The sequence below is a fragment of the Chelmon rostratus genome, chromosome 6 (assembly GCF_017976325.1).
Source record: "Chelmon rostratus isolate fCheRos1 chromosome 6, fCheRos1.pri, whole genome shotgun sequence".
Lineage (NCBI taxonomy): Eukaryota > Metazoa > Chordata > Actinopteri > Chaetodontiformes > Chaetodontidae > Chelmon > Chelmon rostratus.
In genome coordinates, this window is record NC_055663.1 from 23,985,609 (window position 1) to 23,999,182 (window position 13,574).

At 41.6% G+C, this 13,574-nt stretch overlaps 2 protein-coding genes across 3 annotated transcripts; both read left to right on the forward strand.

The window, feature by feature from the left end:
* Window positions 1–2,129: 2,129 nt before the first annotated feature.
* adpgk (ADP-dependent glucokinase) lies at window positions 2,130–8,748 on the forward strand. 2 transcript variants are annotated; one of them, XM_041938276.1, is made up of 8 exons: window positions 2,130–2,284; window positions 3,651–3,894; window positions 5,052–5,277; window positions 5,390–5,452; window positions 5,626–5,746; window positions 5,853–6,049; window positions 6,241–6,339; window positions 6,498–8,748. In XM_041938276.1, exons 2-8 carry the CDS (start codon window positions 3,668–3,670, stop codon window positions 7,059–7,061), a joined length of 1,497 nt encoding a protein of 498 aa, XP_041794210.1. In that variant the 5' UTR covers window positions 2,130–2,284; window positions 3,651–3,667; the 3' UTR covers window positions 7,062–8,748. The 2 variants fall into 2 exon arrangements, with proteins under 2 accessions (XP_041794210.1, XP_041794213.1); XM_041938279.1 differs by having other exon boundaries at window positions 6,501–8,748.
* An 847-nt stretch (window positions 8,749–9,595) lies between these two features.
* Window positions 9,596–13,574, forward strand: ppib (peptidylprolyl isomerase B (cyclophilin B)). The gene is made up of 5 exons (XM_041938280.1): window positions 9,596–9,819; window positions 11,027–11,140; window positions 11,355–11,448; window positions 11,931–12,115; window positions 13,167–13,574. The coding sequence occupies exons 1-5, from the start codon at window positions 9,685–9,687 to the stop codon at window positions 13,287–13,289; spliced, it is 651 nt and encodes a 216-aa protein (XP_041794214.1). The 5' UTR covers window positions 9,596–9,684; the 3' UTR covers window positions 13,290–13,574.

The following is a 13,574-nucleotide window of genomic DNA, read 5'->3' on the forward strand; positions in this document are numbered from 1 at the left end:
ACCTTCCTCCTTCTTGACATAGTAAATAAGCAGAAGAAGATAATGGGAATTTGTAGCAAAAATTAGTTACTTCTGCTAAGAAGTATTGCTGCGACCATCTGATAACACTTAACAGCATCAATTCAGCATTATGGAAGAAGTTTTTCGAGGATATTGGTAAATATTTGGCTCACCTGGAAAACAGTTTTTCAGACGGGGCCGATCTTTTTTGAATGATTTTGAATATTAAGCGATGATTTCAGTACCTGTTGTTGTTTTAGAGTCGTGCCTGAATACAGCGTGCAACCGGAGAAGGTGTCAGTTTTCTCTGCAGCTGCCACGCCTCCACCTCAGCCTCCAGCAAAATAGTTAACAAGCAGCAACAGGCAGAACATTCATGCACATTTGCCTGAAACAGTTGTGTCTTTGATGTTCTTTCTTGGCTGTGGTTTACTGTTGTTGTAAATTGACTCCTTTTTAGTTCATTTCAAGACCTGGTTGGACCTGTTCACCCTGAGTAACAAATTTTCTGGATGCTGTGTGGGGAAGCTGGAAGCAGCTGGAAGCCACTTATTTCAGAATTAAAGGCCAAACTGTTAAAATAGTTTACTAGCGATTAGAGCTGCAATGATTAAATGATTAGCTGATCAAAACAAAATGAATCGACAACTATTTTGCCAAACGATTCATCATTTTAATCATTTTTCAAGCAAGAATATCAAACATTTGCTGGTTAAAGCTTCTTAAATGTCATGATTTGCTGCTTTTCTTTGTCATTTATTGCTGTAAATGAAGAGTCTTTGGATTGTTGGTTGGACAAAAGAAGCAAACTGAAGACGTCACTTTGGGTTCCAGGAAACTGTGAAGAGCACTTTTCACCACTTTTTTGACATTTTATGGACAGAACGATTTATTGAGCAATTGTGAAAATCAGCGACAGATTAACTGACAATAAATAGAACAGTTAGTTGCAGCCCTATTAGTGATCAAAGTCTTGCCAAGTAATAACACTGTACTGCATCACTATTCCCCATTAAAACATCAAAATCGATGTAGCAGAGGCAGATTAGATTAGATTTGATGGACTTTATTCATCTCACACTGGAGAAATCTACTTTTTCAGAAGCTCTTCAGAACACACAAAAGAATTTACATTTTTGCAGCAAAGAAATAGCATTAATGGATCCGCTCACATTTTCAGTAGTGGACAGCTGCTTTAAGGAAACGCTTCGACATTTTAGCAAATTGGTACTACTCTCATGTTTTTTTACATTTTCTCCCACAATTTGAGGTTTGACTGACACTCTCTTCTTCTGTAGTGGTATAATAATGAACCACCTCCTAGTGTTCTCATAACAGTAGTGGATAAATTTGTATTTTCTTTGCAGATTTTCTAGAAATTGTGTTAAAATTTGTGTTACATTTGGGTAGAAACCTGGCTTCTGACACATCAGAATATCTTCTGCTTAAAAGCCCTATAGGGGGCACAACAGCAACTTTTTGCCCCAGGGCCCCCCAGACAATGAATCCAGCTGTGCCCCCTATGATTGAGTAGTTTAGAAGAATACTATAATAATAAAAATAGTAGTAAATCTTATTTATACAGAACAAAGTACTTTACATGGTTGAACCAGTATGAAAACATTTCAGAACTGCAATTAAACAAATAAACAATTAAAATGATTCAGAATTAAAATAGAATAAAATATCTTAAAACACTGAGAAACAAACAACAATAACAATACAGATAAAACATGTTAGAAATAAAACAGAATGCAATCATTAATAAAAAAAAAAAGGTTTTTTTTAAGGATATGTTTTGAGAAGTGATTTAAAGGATGTTACTGATACTGCAGCCCTCATGATATCTCTATTCCACCAGCATAATCCACTTTCTTTATGATTTCAAGGAAGTCCGAGGTGAAGAGTATGCAGTAAAAGCATGGGTGTATTTTTCAATAAGTAACAGCCTCCAAAAATGCACTAACATTAAGCTTTTCCTGTATTTCAGGACTTGCAGCCATGTATTGACCCCTCAGCTGTGTTCCTCACAGTCTGTACCGTGAATGTTCCCTGAGGCTGCGCATGCGCAGATCGGTGGACGGAAGCCGCTGCTGTGTGCTGGCGGTCCCTGGCTGCTGGCTGTCTCTCCCAGTCATTGCTCCTGCACTGACTTGTACCAGCTCGGACTTCCTCAGTCGCTTCTTCCACCGGCGGTATTCAGCAAGCTAAATGCTCTTTTTGTGATTCACCAGGAAAACGGATCCTCTTCCTCACTCACAAACTTGAAGCCTGCACATTATCGGTACGTGCCGCTGACTAGTGTGGAGATTTGGCTGCTTCTATTTTAGCAAAAGCTGCTATTAAGATATTAAGTACAGAAAGTCTTTGGGTGCCGGACTCTTCTCTGAAGTGGATTTGATGCTAAGACGAGCTACAAGCTAGTTGCTAAATTGTTGCAGGTTAAGGTTAGCTTTCACAGACTAGCCAAACATACACCCTGTTTGCTGGTGCTAGCATGTTAGCTAACAGATTATGTGCTTCCACGTTAGCAGTAACTTAACCCATGTATGCTGCACCATAAAGTGCATAGCATAGTTGTATCTTAAAGGGCGATGCCACTGCTTCTGGTTATCCCAGCACTCCTGGGTAGCGTGAAGGTAACCTGCACTGTCATCCAGGTGTAAATGCCGAGCTCATTAAGTGATTCAAAATCTAGTGAAATATCTGCAAGGGGGATTCATGTACATGTTGATATGAACAATTAATATAGGAGACTTGAATAGTAAAAGCCCACAAATGCCTCTTCTCCACCTCATTCATTCATTTAGGGGGATTAAGTACAGTTTGATTCAGCTCACTTCAAAGCTGCTTCCCTGAATCATGAATACATGTGTACATACCAGCTGTTAATAAGTGATGTCATTAAGATGTGTTATTCCATAAAATGTTTGAAAGAAAATCTCCAATTAATTGGATAATCAATTAAGCGTTTAAGTAATTTCTCAAGCAAAGATAACAAACATTTGATGGCTCCAGGTTCTCAAATATGGGATCTTTGCCTGCTTCTCTTAGTCTGACATAGTAAATTCAATATTTTGAGATTTTGGAGCGGTAGACAAAAAAAAAGAACAAAACATATCTTGTCTTCTTGTGCCCAAGCACACTGTGAGAGCTGTTTTTCCCAGTTTTCTGCAAACAATTATGTAGTTAAAATTTCTTAGATTAATAGGGCTGTTTGCATCAGGATCTGGGTGGTTTAACACTTTCCTCTAATTCAAATTCAGGCTGCAACTAATGATTAGTTACATGATCAATTAATCTGCCAACAGTTTTCTCAATCGATTAATCTTTTGCCCTGTAAAACATCATAAAACTGGAATTAAATGTTTAGCATTTTGCTTAAAAATGCTTCAGAATAGCTGCTGATTAATCATCTAATGATCAGCTCATCAGCTCTAATTCAGACTGTAATTCAGTATTGTGTGAGTTGTAATTAAAGACTCAGCAAGAATAGTTAAAGGTTTTGTTTCACACATATGATGACCACTGAACACCGGTATGCAGCTCTTTAATGCCTTTTATTCTCTTTAACTATCAATCAATCAGTCGATCACTTTCGAATGTTAGTGGTTGATGTGAGAGAGAGCACTGACTGATTTCTGTTGCAGGAGTGTGTGGGAGCATCATGTGGAGGAAGGCTTCAGCAGCGGCCCTGCTGGCGTTAGCTGTTGGCTATTTCTACCATGGCAGCCCAGACCTGCCAGAGCAGATTCTGCAGTATATCAGCCTGCCAAGCTTTCAGTCATCATCTCAGAGCGAGAACAGCCAGAGCAGCCTGGAGCAGGTGATCGCCGGTGCCTGGGAGAGGCTGATAACTCAGCCGACCCGGCAGTGGGGCAAAGTGGCAGTGGGGTGAGTTAGAGTTGAGCTGTCTCACTGTGGCTGTAAGGAATACATGCATGTCCTTCCGTCACCTGGAGTTGATATTTATTAGTGCGGCTGTGCTCCTCCAGTCGCTCTTCTGGACACTGTCCTGTCGAGAGGTCGTGTTCAGCTCTGCTGCTGAGAAGGAATGCTCTCATGAGTCAGTCCCAGCTCAGATATCTGGATCCAAGATGGTTGTGTCACAGTGAATTAAGTTACTGTCTATCATAGCCCTTAGCCTCTAGGCTTCTTTAGAATATCTGACACGCTGGATTAGTGTTTGTAAAGCACTTAGAAGTTTTACAAAGGTGGAAGGTGATGATTGGCTGAACCTGAAGGACTGCCTGCCAGAGGTATGGACAGGTTGTTTCTACAGAGGAGAGAGGTGAAAGGGGAAAAACTCATTTAGGAAGGTTTATGCCTCATGCCATAGGAGAACAGTTTGTTCCCACCTGCAGCTGGCATCATCAATAAGGCCTGGGACCCCACCCCACCCTGTACATGTTACATTAACGTGAAGTCCGCACACCTGAATCAGTGTGTTACTATAACGCACAGCTCTTGGACTCTATCACATTGCAAATATTCTTTAAACTTAATACTATGAACTTTTGCACATTTCTGCACAAAACTATACAGCTCTTCCATTTAAATATCCGTTACAGGGTACATATTTTTAATGTCAATTGTCCTGTTTCTCTCTATGCCTCCTGACTTGCAGTACTTGTTTTCATCTTTATATTTCCTCATGCTATGTTTATTGATATGCATCAATATACCAAGGCAAATCCATTGTGTGTAAAAATCTCATTGGCAATAATCCTGACTCTGAGTCTGATTCCATAATGTAAGTTAAACACAATATGTGGACATGATTATTAAATTCAGATCTTTTCAAATAAGGTTGTTTGAGATACCTACTGTAGGTAATTCACTGATTATGAATAAGTGTTTCATAAAACCCCACCTCAAAAAAACCCAAACTATCCCTTTAACTTTAACTGACACCAGATAAGTTTGACTCAAGGCATTTAACAGCTGCCCTTATTCCCAAGAAAAAGTGTACATATCCTCAGGATTATTTGTAGTTAAACTCTAAATTAGCAAAAGTCTCCAACACTTTCTTGATCTCCTCTCTTGTTAAGGGTGAATGCGTGTGTCGATGTGGTCGTCTCAGGAGTGGGACTGCTGCAGGCCCTGGCTGTGGATCCTGGCACCGGCCTGGATCACGAAGTGTTGCACTCCAAAGAGGACTTGAAGGAAGCCTTCATCCATTACATGGGGCGCGGAGCAGCTGCCGAGCGCTTCTTCAGCGACAAGGAGGTCTTTCAGAGGATTGCACGCGCAGCAGCAGAGTACCCCGGTGCGAAGGCAAGGCCACCTTACTCCCCAAACTTTCTCAGAGGACGACTGCTTCTTGTCTCATTAAGTCATGTTTTAAATGACCCTCTTTCTGGTAAACTTTACTTTTATCTTCTTCCAGCTTTACGTGGGAGGGAACGCTGCCCTCATTGGCCAGAAGCTTGCCACCTACCCTGATCTGATGGTACAATAGTGTGTTTTTACTTCTGTTTAAAACTTGTGTACTTATCCTAAAAAAATATGCTCTTAAAGATGTGTCTGGATCAATGAAATAAACATTGAAGTTTCTGACATATTTACTAGATTTATTCAGGATGAAGTGTTTGTGATTGACTGTAAATATGTTGTATCCTGCAGGTTTTGTTATGTGGGCCAGTTGGTCCTAAACTTCATGAGATGCTGGACGAGCAGATAGTTGTTCCACCTGAATCTCTCCAGGAGACGGATGAATTTCACCTCATCCTGGAGTATAAAGCGGGTAAAGATAAGAAGAAGCCACAGCTCACAGTGTTGCACTTCAGAAGATTCATCTGTTAAGATGCGTAACCCAACAGTTTGTGTTTGGTCTTCTTCTCTGCCTCCAGGTGAGCGGTGGGGTTCAACCCAGGCACCTCAAGCCAACCGCTTCATCTTCTCTCACGATGTGTCCAACGGGGAGATGAGCTCACTGGAGACGTTCGTGGCGAGTCTGGATGAGTTTCAGCCTGACCTGGTCGTCCTGTCGGGGCTCCACATGATGGAGGGTCAGGGCAGAGAGCTGTGGGAGGAGCGACTAAAAGAGGTCACTTTCTCCACCTGACAAAGCTGCTGTTTTTTCATGTGTTTTTTTTTTTTTTGCCCATTTACTGCAAATCATATATGTTAAAAGTGTTATTTCTCTCAACTATCTGGTCACAGTGTGATAAACTACCCACTAACTAATAGAATTTTGGGTAGTATATCCTGTAACTTGTACTTTCTACTTTGCTGCAGGCTGTGTCTGCCATATCTGACATTCATAAAGACATTCCCATCCACCTGGAGCTGGCAAGCATGACCGACAAAGACTACATGAACAGCATCATGCAGGAGGTACATGCCGAAAGCAGTTTGTGTCTAAGAGACTCTTTAATGTAGTGAACTTCACAAAGTCCTTCACAGAGAAAAGATGAGTGTGCTCAAAACCCACAAATCCCTTAAGAGTTCTGTGTATTTAATTAAAGTTTTTTTGTTCCTCTGTTTCCTGTTAGCAGGTTATGCCCATTGTCAGCTCCATCGGGCTGAACGAGCAGGAGCTGCTCTTCCTCTCTCAGGCTGGTGACGGGCCTCACGCAGACTTGGCTGCCTGGAAAGGCATTCCAGACATGGGCCGGGTCAGCGACATCCTCCTCTGGATCCTGGAGCAGCATGGCCGCAGCGACCCCGCATCAGAAGCGGACCTGACTCGCATTCACTTCCACACACTGGCCTACCACGTACTGGCTACCGTGGATGGATACTGGGGGAACCAGGCGGCAGCAGTGATGGCTGGAGCGCGAGTGGCCAGCAGTCAGTCCTGTGGCCTCCAGGCTGTCGACGTAAGCAAAGTGGAGCTCAAAGCCCCACTGGAGTTTCACAGCTCACACTCTGAGCCACGAGAGAAGCTGTCCCTGAACCCAACAGAGCCTGTTACTGTGTGGCACAGAGGAAACGTCACCTTTCACTTGACACCGGTGCTGGTCTGCAAACAGCCACTTCGGACAGTAGGGCTCGGGGATGCCATCTCAGCAGAGGGACTAATTTATTCAGAGTTAAAGACCCAGCAGCCCTTCTAAAGGATTGCTTGAATCTGACACTCCGTTTGTCTGGAAAACGTTGATGGGAAGTGCTGAAAAGACCCAGTGAAGTTTCACCTGCAGCTGTTGTCGGGTTGGAGTCCTGTTTCTAAACTTGTCAGACCTCCGTGTCCTGAACCAGCTTCTGTGTCTTCCTTCCCGAAGCTACGCTGAGTTTAAGAATGTGATCGATGGCGATAGTTTTCAAATCCTGCCTGATGACTCCTCCAGCCTGCTCCGGTCTCGTCTGGTCTCCCTCCTCTAATCCTGCAGCAGACACAGAAACTGAGGCAGATTTTCACAGAAGTGGATCTGACCGGGCTGTGCGGTGGCCTGAATCTATGCACTGGGCGCAGCTCAGAGCCATCTTCACAAACTCCAAAGAGTTTAGTTGGCTCACCTAATTTCCTTTGACCTGCATACCCTCAGTATGCTGTGCCTTGAGAAAATAAAAATTATCCTTAAATATTTCATTCATATTCAGAGCCAAACAAACTTAATGTTAAGCATCACATTGGTTACCTTTCTGAGATACATATATCTATATATCTATACACACACACACACACACATAAACAATTGTGTTTGACTGGAAACTGATGAGCATTTTCCTATATTGTAGAATCTAACTGGTATTCTTGATATTCTTCGTTTCCTCAACTTTTGGTGCATTCATGTCAAATAGTCACTAGATCACTTGAAAGCTCATTCAGACACCCACGTGTGTCTGACTTCTTTATGTGTAATAACTGTTACCTAGATATACTTGACATTTTTGTTATTTGTCCTGTGAGGATAAAAACTCTAGAGAGCGTCACAAAGTCGTGTTTTCTCACTTTTTGGCCTGAACACTCCCTCAAGAAAGATGATCAAGCTTAAAACTCAAAAACTACAAACAACAGTTATTGCTGGTTGCGTGCACGACGTTGTAAATTCCTCATGCAGCATCCGTCTACATTTTTACGCAAACCATGAAATGTTACACTTATAAAATGCAAATTTCAACATGATTCTGAAGGGGATCCTTCTTTATGCAGGAAAGCTCCGTTTACAGTCAGTTGCGAGCTAGTTAGCCTAAAGGTTCTGATGGAAATTAAAGGAAAAATACAAATGAGGTGTAGGTCATATGTTATCAGGGTTACTGTACTTGTTTGTTCACTGTTTTGTTTGTGCAACTTTTCAGTTATTCCTTTACTTATAAAATGTGACTATGTAACACGAATGGCTGGAAAACCTTACAACCTGGCCAGTGTAACAAACTGCAAGACGTTTCTGATTCAGATTCTGGCATATAGATCCGTTATGCTTTTTCATGGGTTGTTTGTTTTCAGAGCTTACTTGGGAACGCCTACATCATGTTAGATGTACAGTTTGTGTCAGAACAGTGTATTTGTATACCTCACATGGCCACTGAAGGCATGCAATAATGGAGTCTTAATGCAAGCATACAACAGAAAGATGTATGGGATTTTGTTTAGCAGAATTAATTCTTTGCACTAGTAGGAAGTGGCAGGTGTGCCTGCAAAGGTGAATGTAACCTTAACTCCAAACCCCACCCCCTTTATTTTTAGCAAGTACAATCTATTCAACTATACTCCTTTCATTGTTTGTGTGTCATGTTTTTAACATTTGTAACTGTCAACAAGTTTCATTTACTTGTAGTCTGTCATTAAAATATGTATGGAGAAAAGTACTTGGCTTGTGTGTGATGCTGGAGATTATTGTCAGTGTTGAAAGAGTTTTAAATTAGTGTTGAAAAGATGAGTTGAATAATGAACTTATCGATCCACTTACATTAATTTGCAATTTATTATTTTCTTATTTTTGTTAACCATTAATTAATTGAAAATAATCAATAGACTAAATGATAATAAAAACAAGCATTAGCTGCAACCCTACTGAAAATAGTAAATGGTAATTTGATAGAAGCTATTCTGAACATCTTCTTTGATGCTTAATAGACTTAATACATGTTCAAAGTAAAGTAAAAACAGCTCAGTGGATCAAAAGTAGACTATATGATGTGATATACAGAAAACATTTGTGCTGTAAAATAATCGCCTACCAATATTTATTGGGTTATTAAAAGGTTTATTAATATTGTGCAGGCTAAAGATGATTAAACTACTATGGTGGTTTATTGGGAAAAAGGAAGCAGCTGCCCAGTTCCAGCGCACCAGACCCTCAGCAGCCCCCAAACACCGAAGTTCAGTGTTGTCCTACATGTCCATGCATCACATATAATAACAAGGATTTACAATGGTACCTCTGATATAGATTTTCAGTATTGTTTAAACCAAATACTCGTCTATTATGCGTCTATTGGACGGGAACACATGGGCCCATACTGTAAGTTCTTCAATTCTACTGTAGTGTCACCTAGAGAACGGTGTAACGCGTCTGCCTCTGATTGGCTAAAATGCTGCGGTACGTGAACCAATCAGAGCCTCGTGCGTCTGTGCGCAGTGTTGAAGCCCGGCCCCTGCGTCGTGGAGACACCGCAGCCCGGAGTCTGGAGCGGCCGCCGCTGTAGTCTCCACCCCGGATACCACACTCCCAGCCCCGGTTTATATAAAGGTAGCACGTCTAACAGGCCGTCCCGGGCTGCCCATTTCTCTTGTTGATGGTTAGACTCTGCGAGAGAAGGATGAAGTTCCTTGTAGCTGTCACAGTCATTGTGGGATCACTGATTTTTCTCGCGTTCCCAAATGGCTCATCTGCTGACGAGAAGAAGAAAGGCCCCAAAGTAACGGTGAAGGTAGGTGTTAGCTCGCAAGCTAACTTGCTAATGGATGCCAGATAAAAAAATCAGTGCTGGATGCTAACCGCTAGCTGCAGATCGTAAAGCCACGTCACACTCAAGTTAGCCACTAACGGGTCCTTTTTTCCTGAAACCCATGACCGGTGAGCTTGCTAGCTGGAAAGCTAACGTTAGCTAGCAGATGGCTAATGTGAGGCATTGTGGTCAAAGTAGTCGGTCTGCGTGCAGTGATTGAGGACGTTTGCAGCCCTGTTAACTGGTACACATAGAAGGATTAACCAATATCCCCAGAGCAGGACAGCAGACTGAATGAAACGGCCTTGGTTTTTGCTCATCTCCGCGGGGCTAGCATAGTTTATGTAGCTAGTCCTAAGGCCTTAACTGTCGGTATTTTCAAATGTACCAATTATCAACTGCCGCACATCCATTTAAGGCTTAAACTACTAAGGTGCCCTTCTGTAGCTATCCCATTTGGCTGCAACTCAGCAGATGTTATGTCTGGCTTTGTTTGGTCCGGGTTCTGCATGTTTGTCCACGTCTACAGTTACACCGCAGCTTTGCTGCTGGTCAGCAGCTGACCCCACAGGCCCCCTGTTCCCAATGCTCCTCAGTGGAAACGTCGAAATGATGCTTCTTCACTTGCAGCAAATAGAACTGAGAGACTGACAAACCCAAACCAAATCTCTGTTTTTGCATGTCTTGCACCACAAATCCTCTCTTATTTATTTATTTATTTATTTTATTTTTTGTTCTCTAAGTGGTGAGTCAGAAGAATCAGCAATTTGTGTTGAGTGGATACAGTGGCCTTGTAATTTGTCACATTGGCAAAGAAACGCTGCAGAGAAAAGAGATAAGAGAATGTAACTTGATTGCTCTTATGTCACATTATGATTCAGCCAAATCCTGAATAAACTTCTTCCTTATCAAGGAAGACTTGATTACAATTGTTGAACGAATCAATATTGATTATCTAAGCTTTACATTATCTATATTCTTGTGTAAGCAATATGTGAAACGCTGGAAAAAATGCATGATATATTAACCTGTGAGTTTATCCATTGAGAGGTCCTGTCTATGTCCTGATTATTTTGTATCAAAATATCAGCAATAATAATGATGGATAAAAATGTTTTTGCATCATAATGGGAGATACTGGAGTGTAAAATAACTTTGCACTTCTTATTTTACTTGGCTTCTTTTCTAGGTGTTCTTTGACATGAGAATTGGAGATGAAGATGTTGGAAGAGTTGTCATCGGCGTTTTTGGGAAAACTGTTCCCAAAACAGTCGACAACTTTGTGGCTCTGGCGACAGGAGAGGTGAGGACGTCAAAGTCTTGTTTTACAGTTTGTCATCCAAGTCATATTGTCTATCCAGTGTACAGCAGTCTGCGATTTGTTGGGCCTAGAAAGCACCAGATTAGAGAGCAGACATAACCAAGATGTTTTTACACAGTAGCAGGGTAAACAAAAGTCAGAATTCAGTGGGTGTTGAAGTGGATTTGGCTGATGTTACTTTGTTCTAATTAAACAGAAAGGATTCGGTTACAAGGGCAGCAAATTCCACAGAGTCATCAAGGACTTCATGATCCAGGGCGGAGACTTCACCAGAGGAGACGGCACTGGAGGTAAGATGGCCACTGGCATTCATATCCGGACACAGATACGTACCGATTTGTCTCTGCAAGCGCAGACTTGCTCATGACCGTCTGCATCCGTGCTGTTCTGAACATTGAATGACTGGATTTCACTTGTTTTCCTTGTTTCCATAAGATTTGCAATAATCTGAGTGTTTGATGCTTTTACGCCTTGAAGATCCCTTCTTTTGTTTTAAAGAATGTATCACCCAAGACACTGGAAGTTATCTGACTCTTTGTGCCAAGAGTGTTTACATACGCGTCACTTTGCCATTCAGAATGATACTCAGTGCTGTGCAGTATTCATTAAAGAAGAATCTGTCATCAGATTAAGTGAATATAAACATTTTGCAGTGAGACGCAGAGGTTGCTAGACAGGGAATGTTTGTGAAAATAACACAACACCAAACATCTACTAATTGTCCCCATACAGATTTCAATGGTACCAATAATATGTTTTTCTTAAAATGAAGGCAAGAGCATCTATGGAGACCGCTTCCCTGATGAGAACTTCAAGCTGAAGCACTACGGCGCCGGCTGGCTCAGCATGGCAAACGCCGGCAAAGACACCAACGGCTCTCAGTTCTTCATCACCACCATTATGACTCCATGGCTGGACGGCAAACACGTCGTCTTTGGAAAAGTTCTGGAGGGGATGGTGAGTGTCGGGATCAAAACGCTGATCTGTTATGTCTGATTTGCCACCAGCAGACATGCGTAGGATCTGTTGAAATGCCAAAAATAGCATGTGAACTTCAGACTAAAATAGACAGTTTCCTGCTCTGTGCCCTCCTCTGGTGCACCATGAACAGATCAAACAAAGGAAGTTAGATTAACACGCTTCATAGAGTTGCATAAACTGGCAAATGTCTAATTTCCAGCGTCTGCTTCCTCACTTAAAGGCTTTGATTAACATTTTGCAGCTTTCACACTTCTCTAGAAGCATATACACAGATCAACAACCTGCCTTTGCTTTGACGTCAGTAACAAACTGCAAAATGACTCAGAAATGAATCATGAAAATAAATCAGTCATCCAAATGGTAAAACTGAAGCTGAGGAGCATGCAGCAGAGTGGGGATCTAAACAGAAATATGCCAGTAAAACACATCAGCACAGAGGTATCAAGACACTAATGTGTGAAAGCAGCTAAAGTAATGTACTTAAACACAATTTTGAGGTATTTGTACTTAAGTATTTTGCATTTTATGTCACTTTATACTCATATTGTACAATTATCTGACAGTGAACAGTACTGGTGCAGATTCAAATTTTACATAGAACCTAATGATTAGTTTGTAAAAGATTAAACTAGTACTAATAATCCAACATTATAATGTAATCTGACACTGCATAATGAGGACTGTTGATTTTTTGGCACCTTTTTTTGTAATTTTACCATAGTAAGATTTTAATGGACTATTCTTGCATTGTGGAACTGTCACTTCTACTAAAGTAGAGGATCTGAATATTTCCATGGATATGACAGGAAACCATTGCAGGCTGTTCAGTATTATACCATGATGTATAAATTTTGTACAAATCTGTATATTAAGGAGAAGCTAGAACCACTAAATCATCAGAGGAATAGGTAGTGGTTGTTGTGGTTGTGTTGTTGTATGAAGCTGTTATAATTCACAACTTTTAAGTGAGGTTTTGACAGTGCTGAACCACTCTGATATCCTTTTCTTTTTTTTTTTAACCTTCAAGGATGTGGTGAGGAAGATCGAGGGCACAAAGACAGATGGCCGTGATAAGCCTCTCAAAGACGTCACCATCCACGATTGCGGCATAATCGAGGTGGAGAAGCCATTCGCGGTGGCCAAGGAGTAGAGTGCTGCTGGAGGAGAACAGGGGACACTGGACTGGGGGTGGGGGTGTCGGAGGAATCGCGCAGGCCACCTTGTTTTATCACTAACAGCCCTGTGGTCCTGGAGAAGGGGCTTTGGGTCATTCAGTGTCGATGGCTGCCGTCTTAGAGCACCAGAAGAGCGTTAACATCGAGCAACCACGACGACACTCGGGGTCCATTTACCAACGAGCATTCCAAGGTGCACTTAACTGTTCGTTGTTGTTTTTTGTAAAAAATGAAATCTGAAATAAAGGTTTCAAGTTTTC

Coding starts and splice junctions, on each gene's coding strand:
- adpgk (XM_041938276.1), top strand. CDS start 3,668: ATGTGGAGGAAGGCTTCAGCAGCGGCCCTGCTGGCGTTAGCTGTTGGC. Junction 5,747..5,852: donor CATCCTGGAGTATAAAGCGG/GTAAAGATAAGA, acceptor CTCTGCCTCCAG/GTGAGCGGTGGGGTTCAACC. Junction 6,340..6,497: donor TGAACAGCATCATGCAGGAG/GTACATGCCGAA, acceptor GTTTCCTGTTAG/CAGGTTATGCCCATTGTCAG.
- ppib (XM_041938280.1), top strand. CDS start 9,685: ATGGTTAGACTCTGCGAGAGAAGGATGAAGTTCCTTGTAGCTGTCACA. Junction 9,820..11,026: donor GCCCCAAAGTAACGGTGAAG/GTAGGTGTTAGC, acceptor CTTCTTTTCTAG/GTGTTCTTTGACATGAGAAT. Junction 11,449..11,930: donor CAGAGGAGACGGCACTGGAG/GTAAGATGGCCA, acceptor CTTAAAATGAAG/GCAAGAGCATCTATGGAGAC.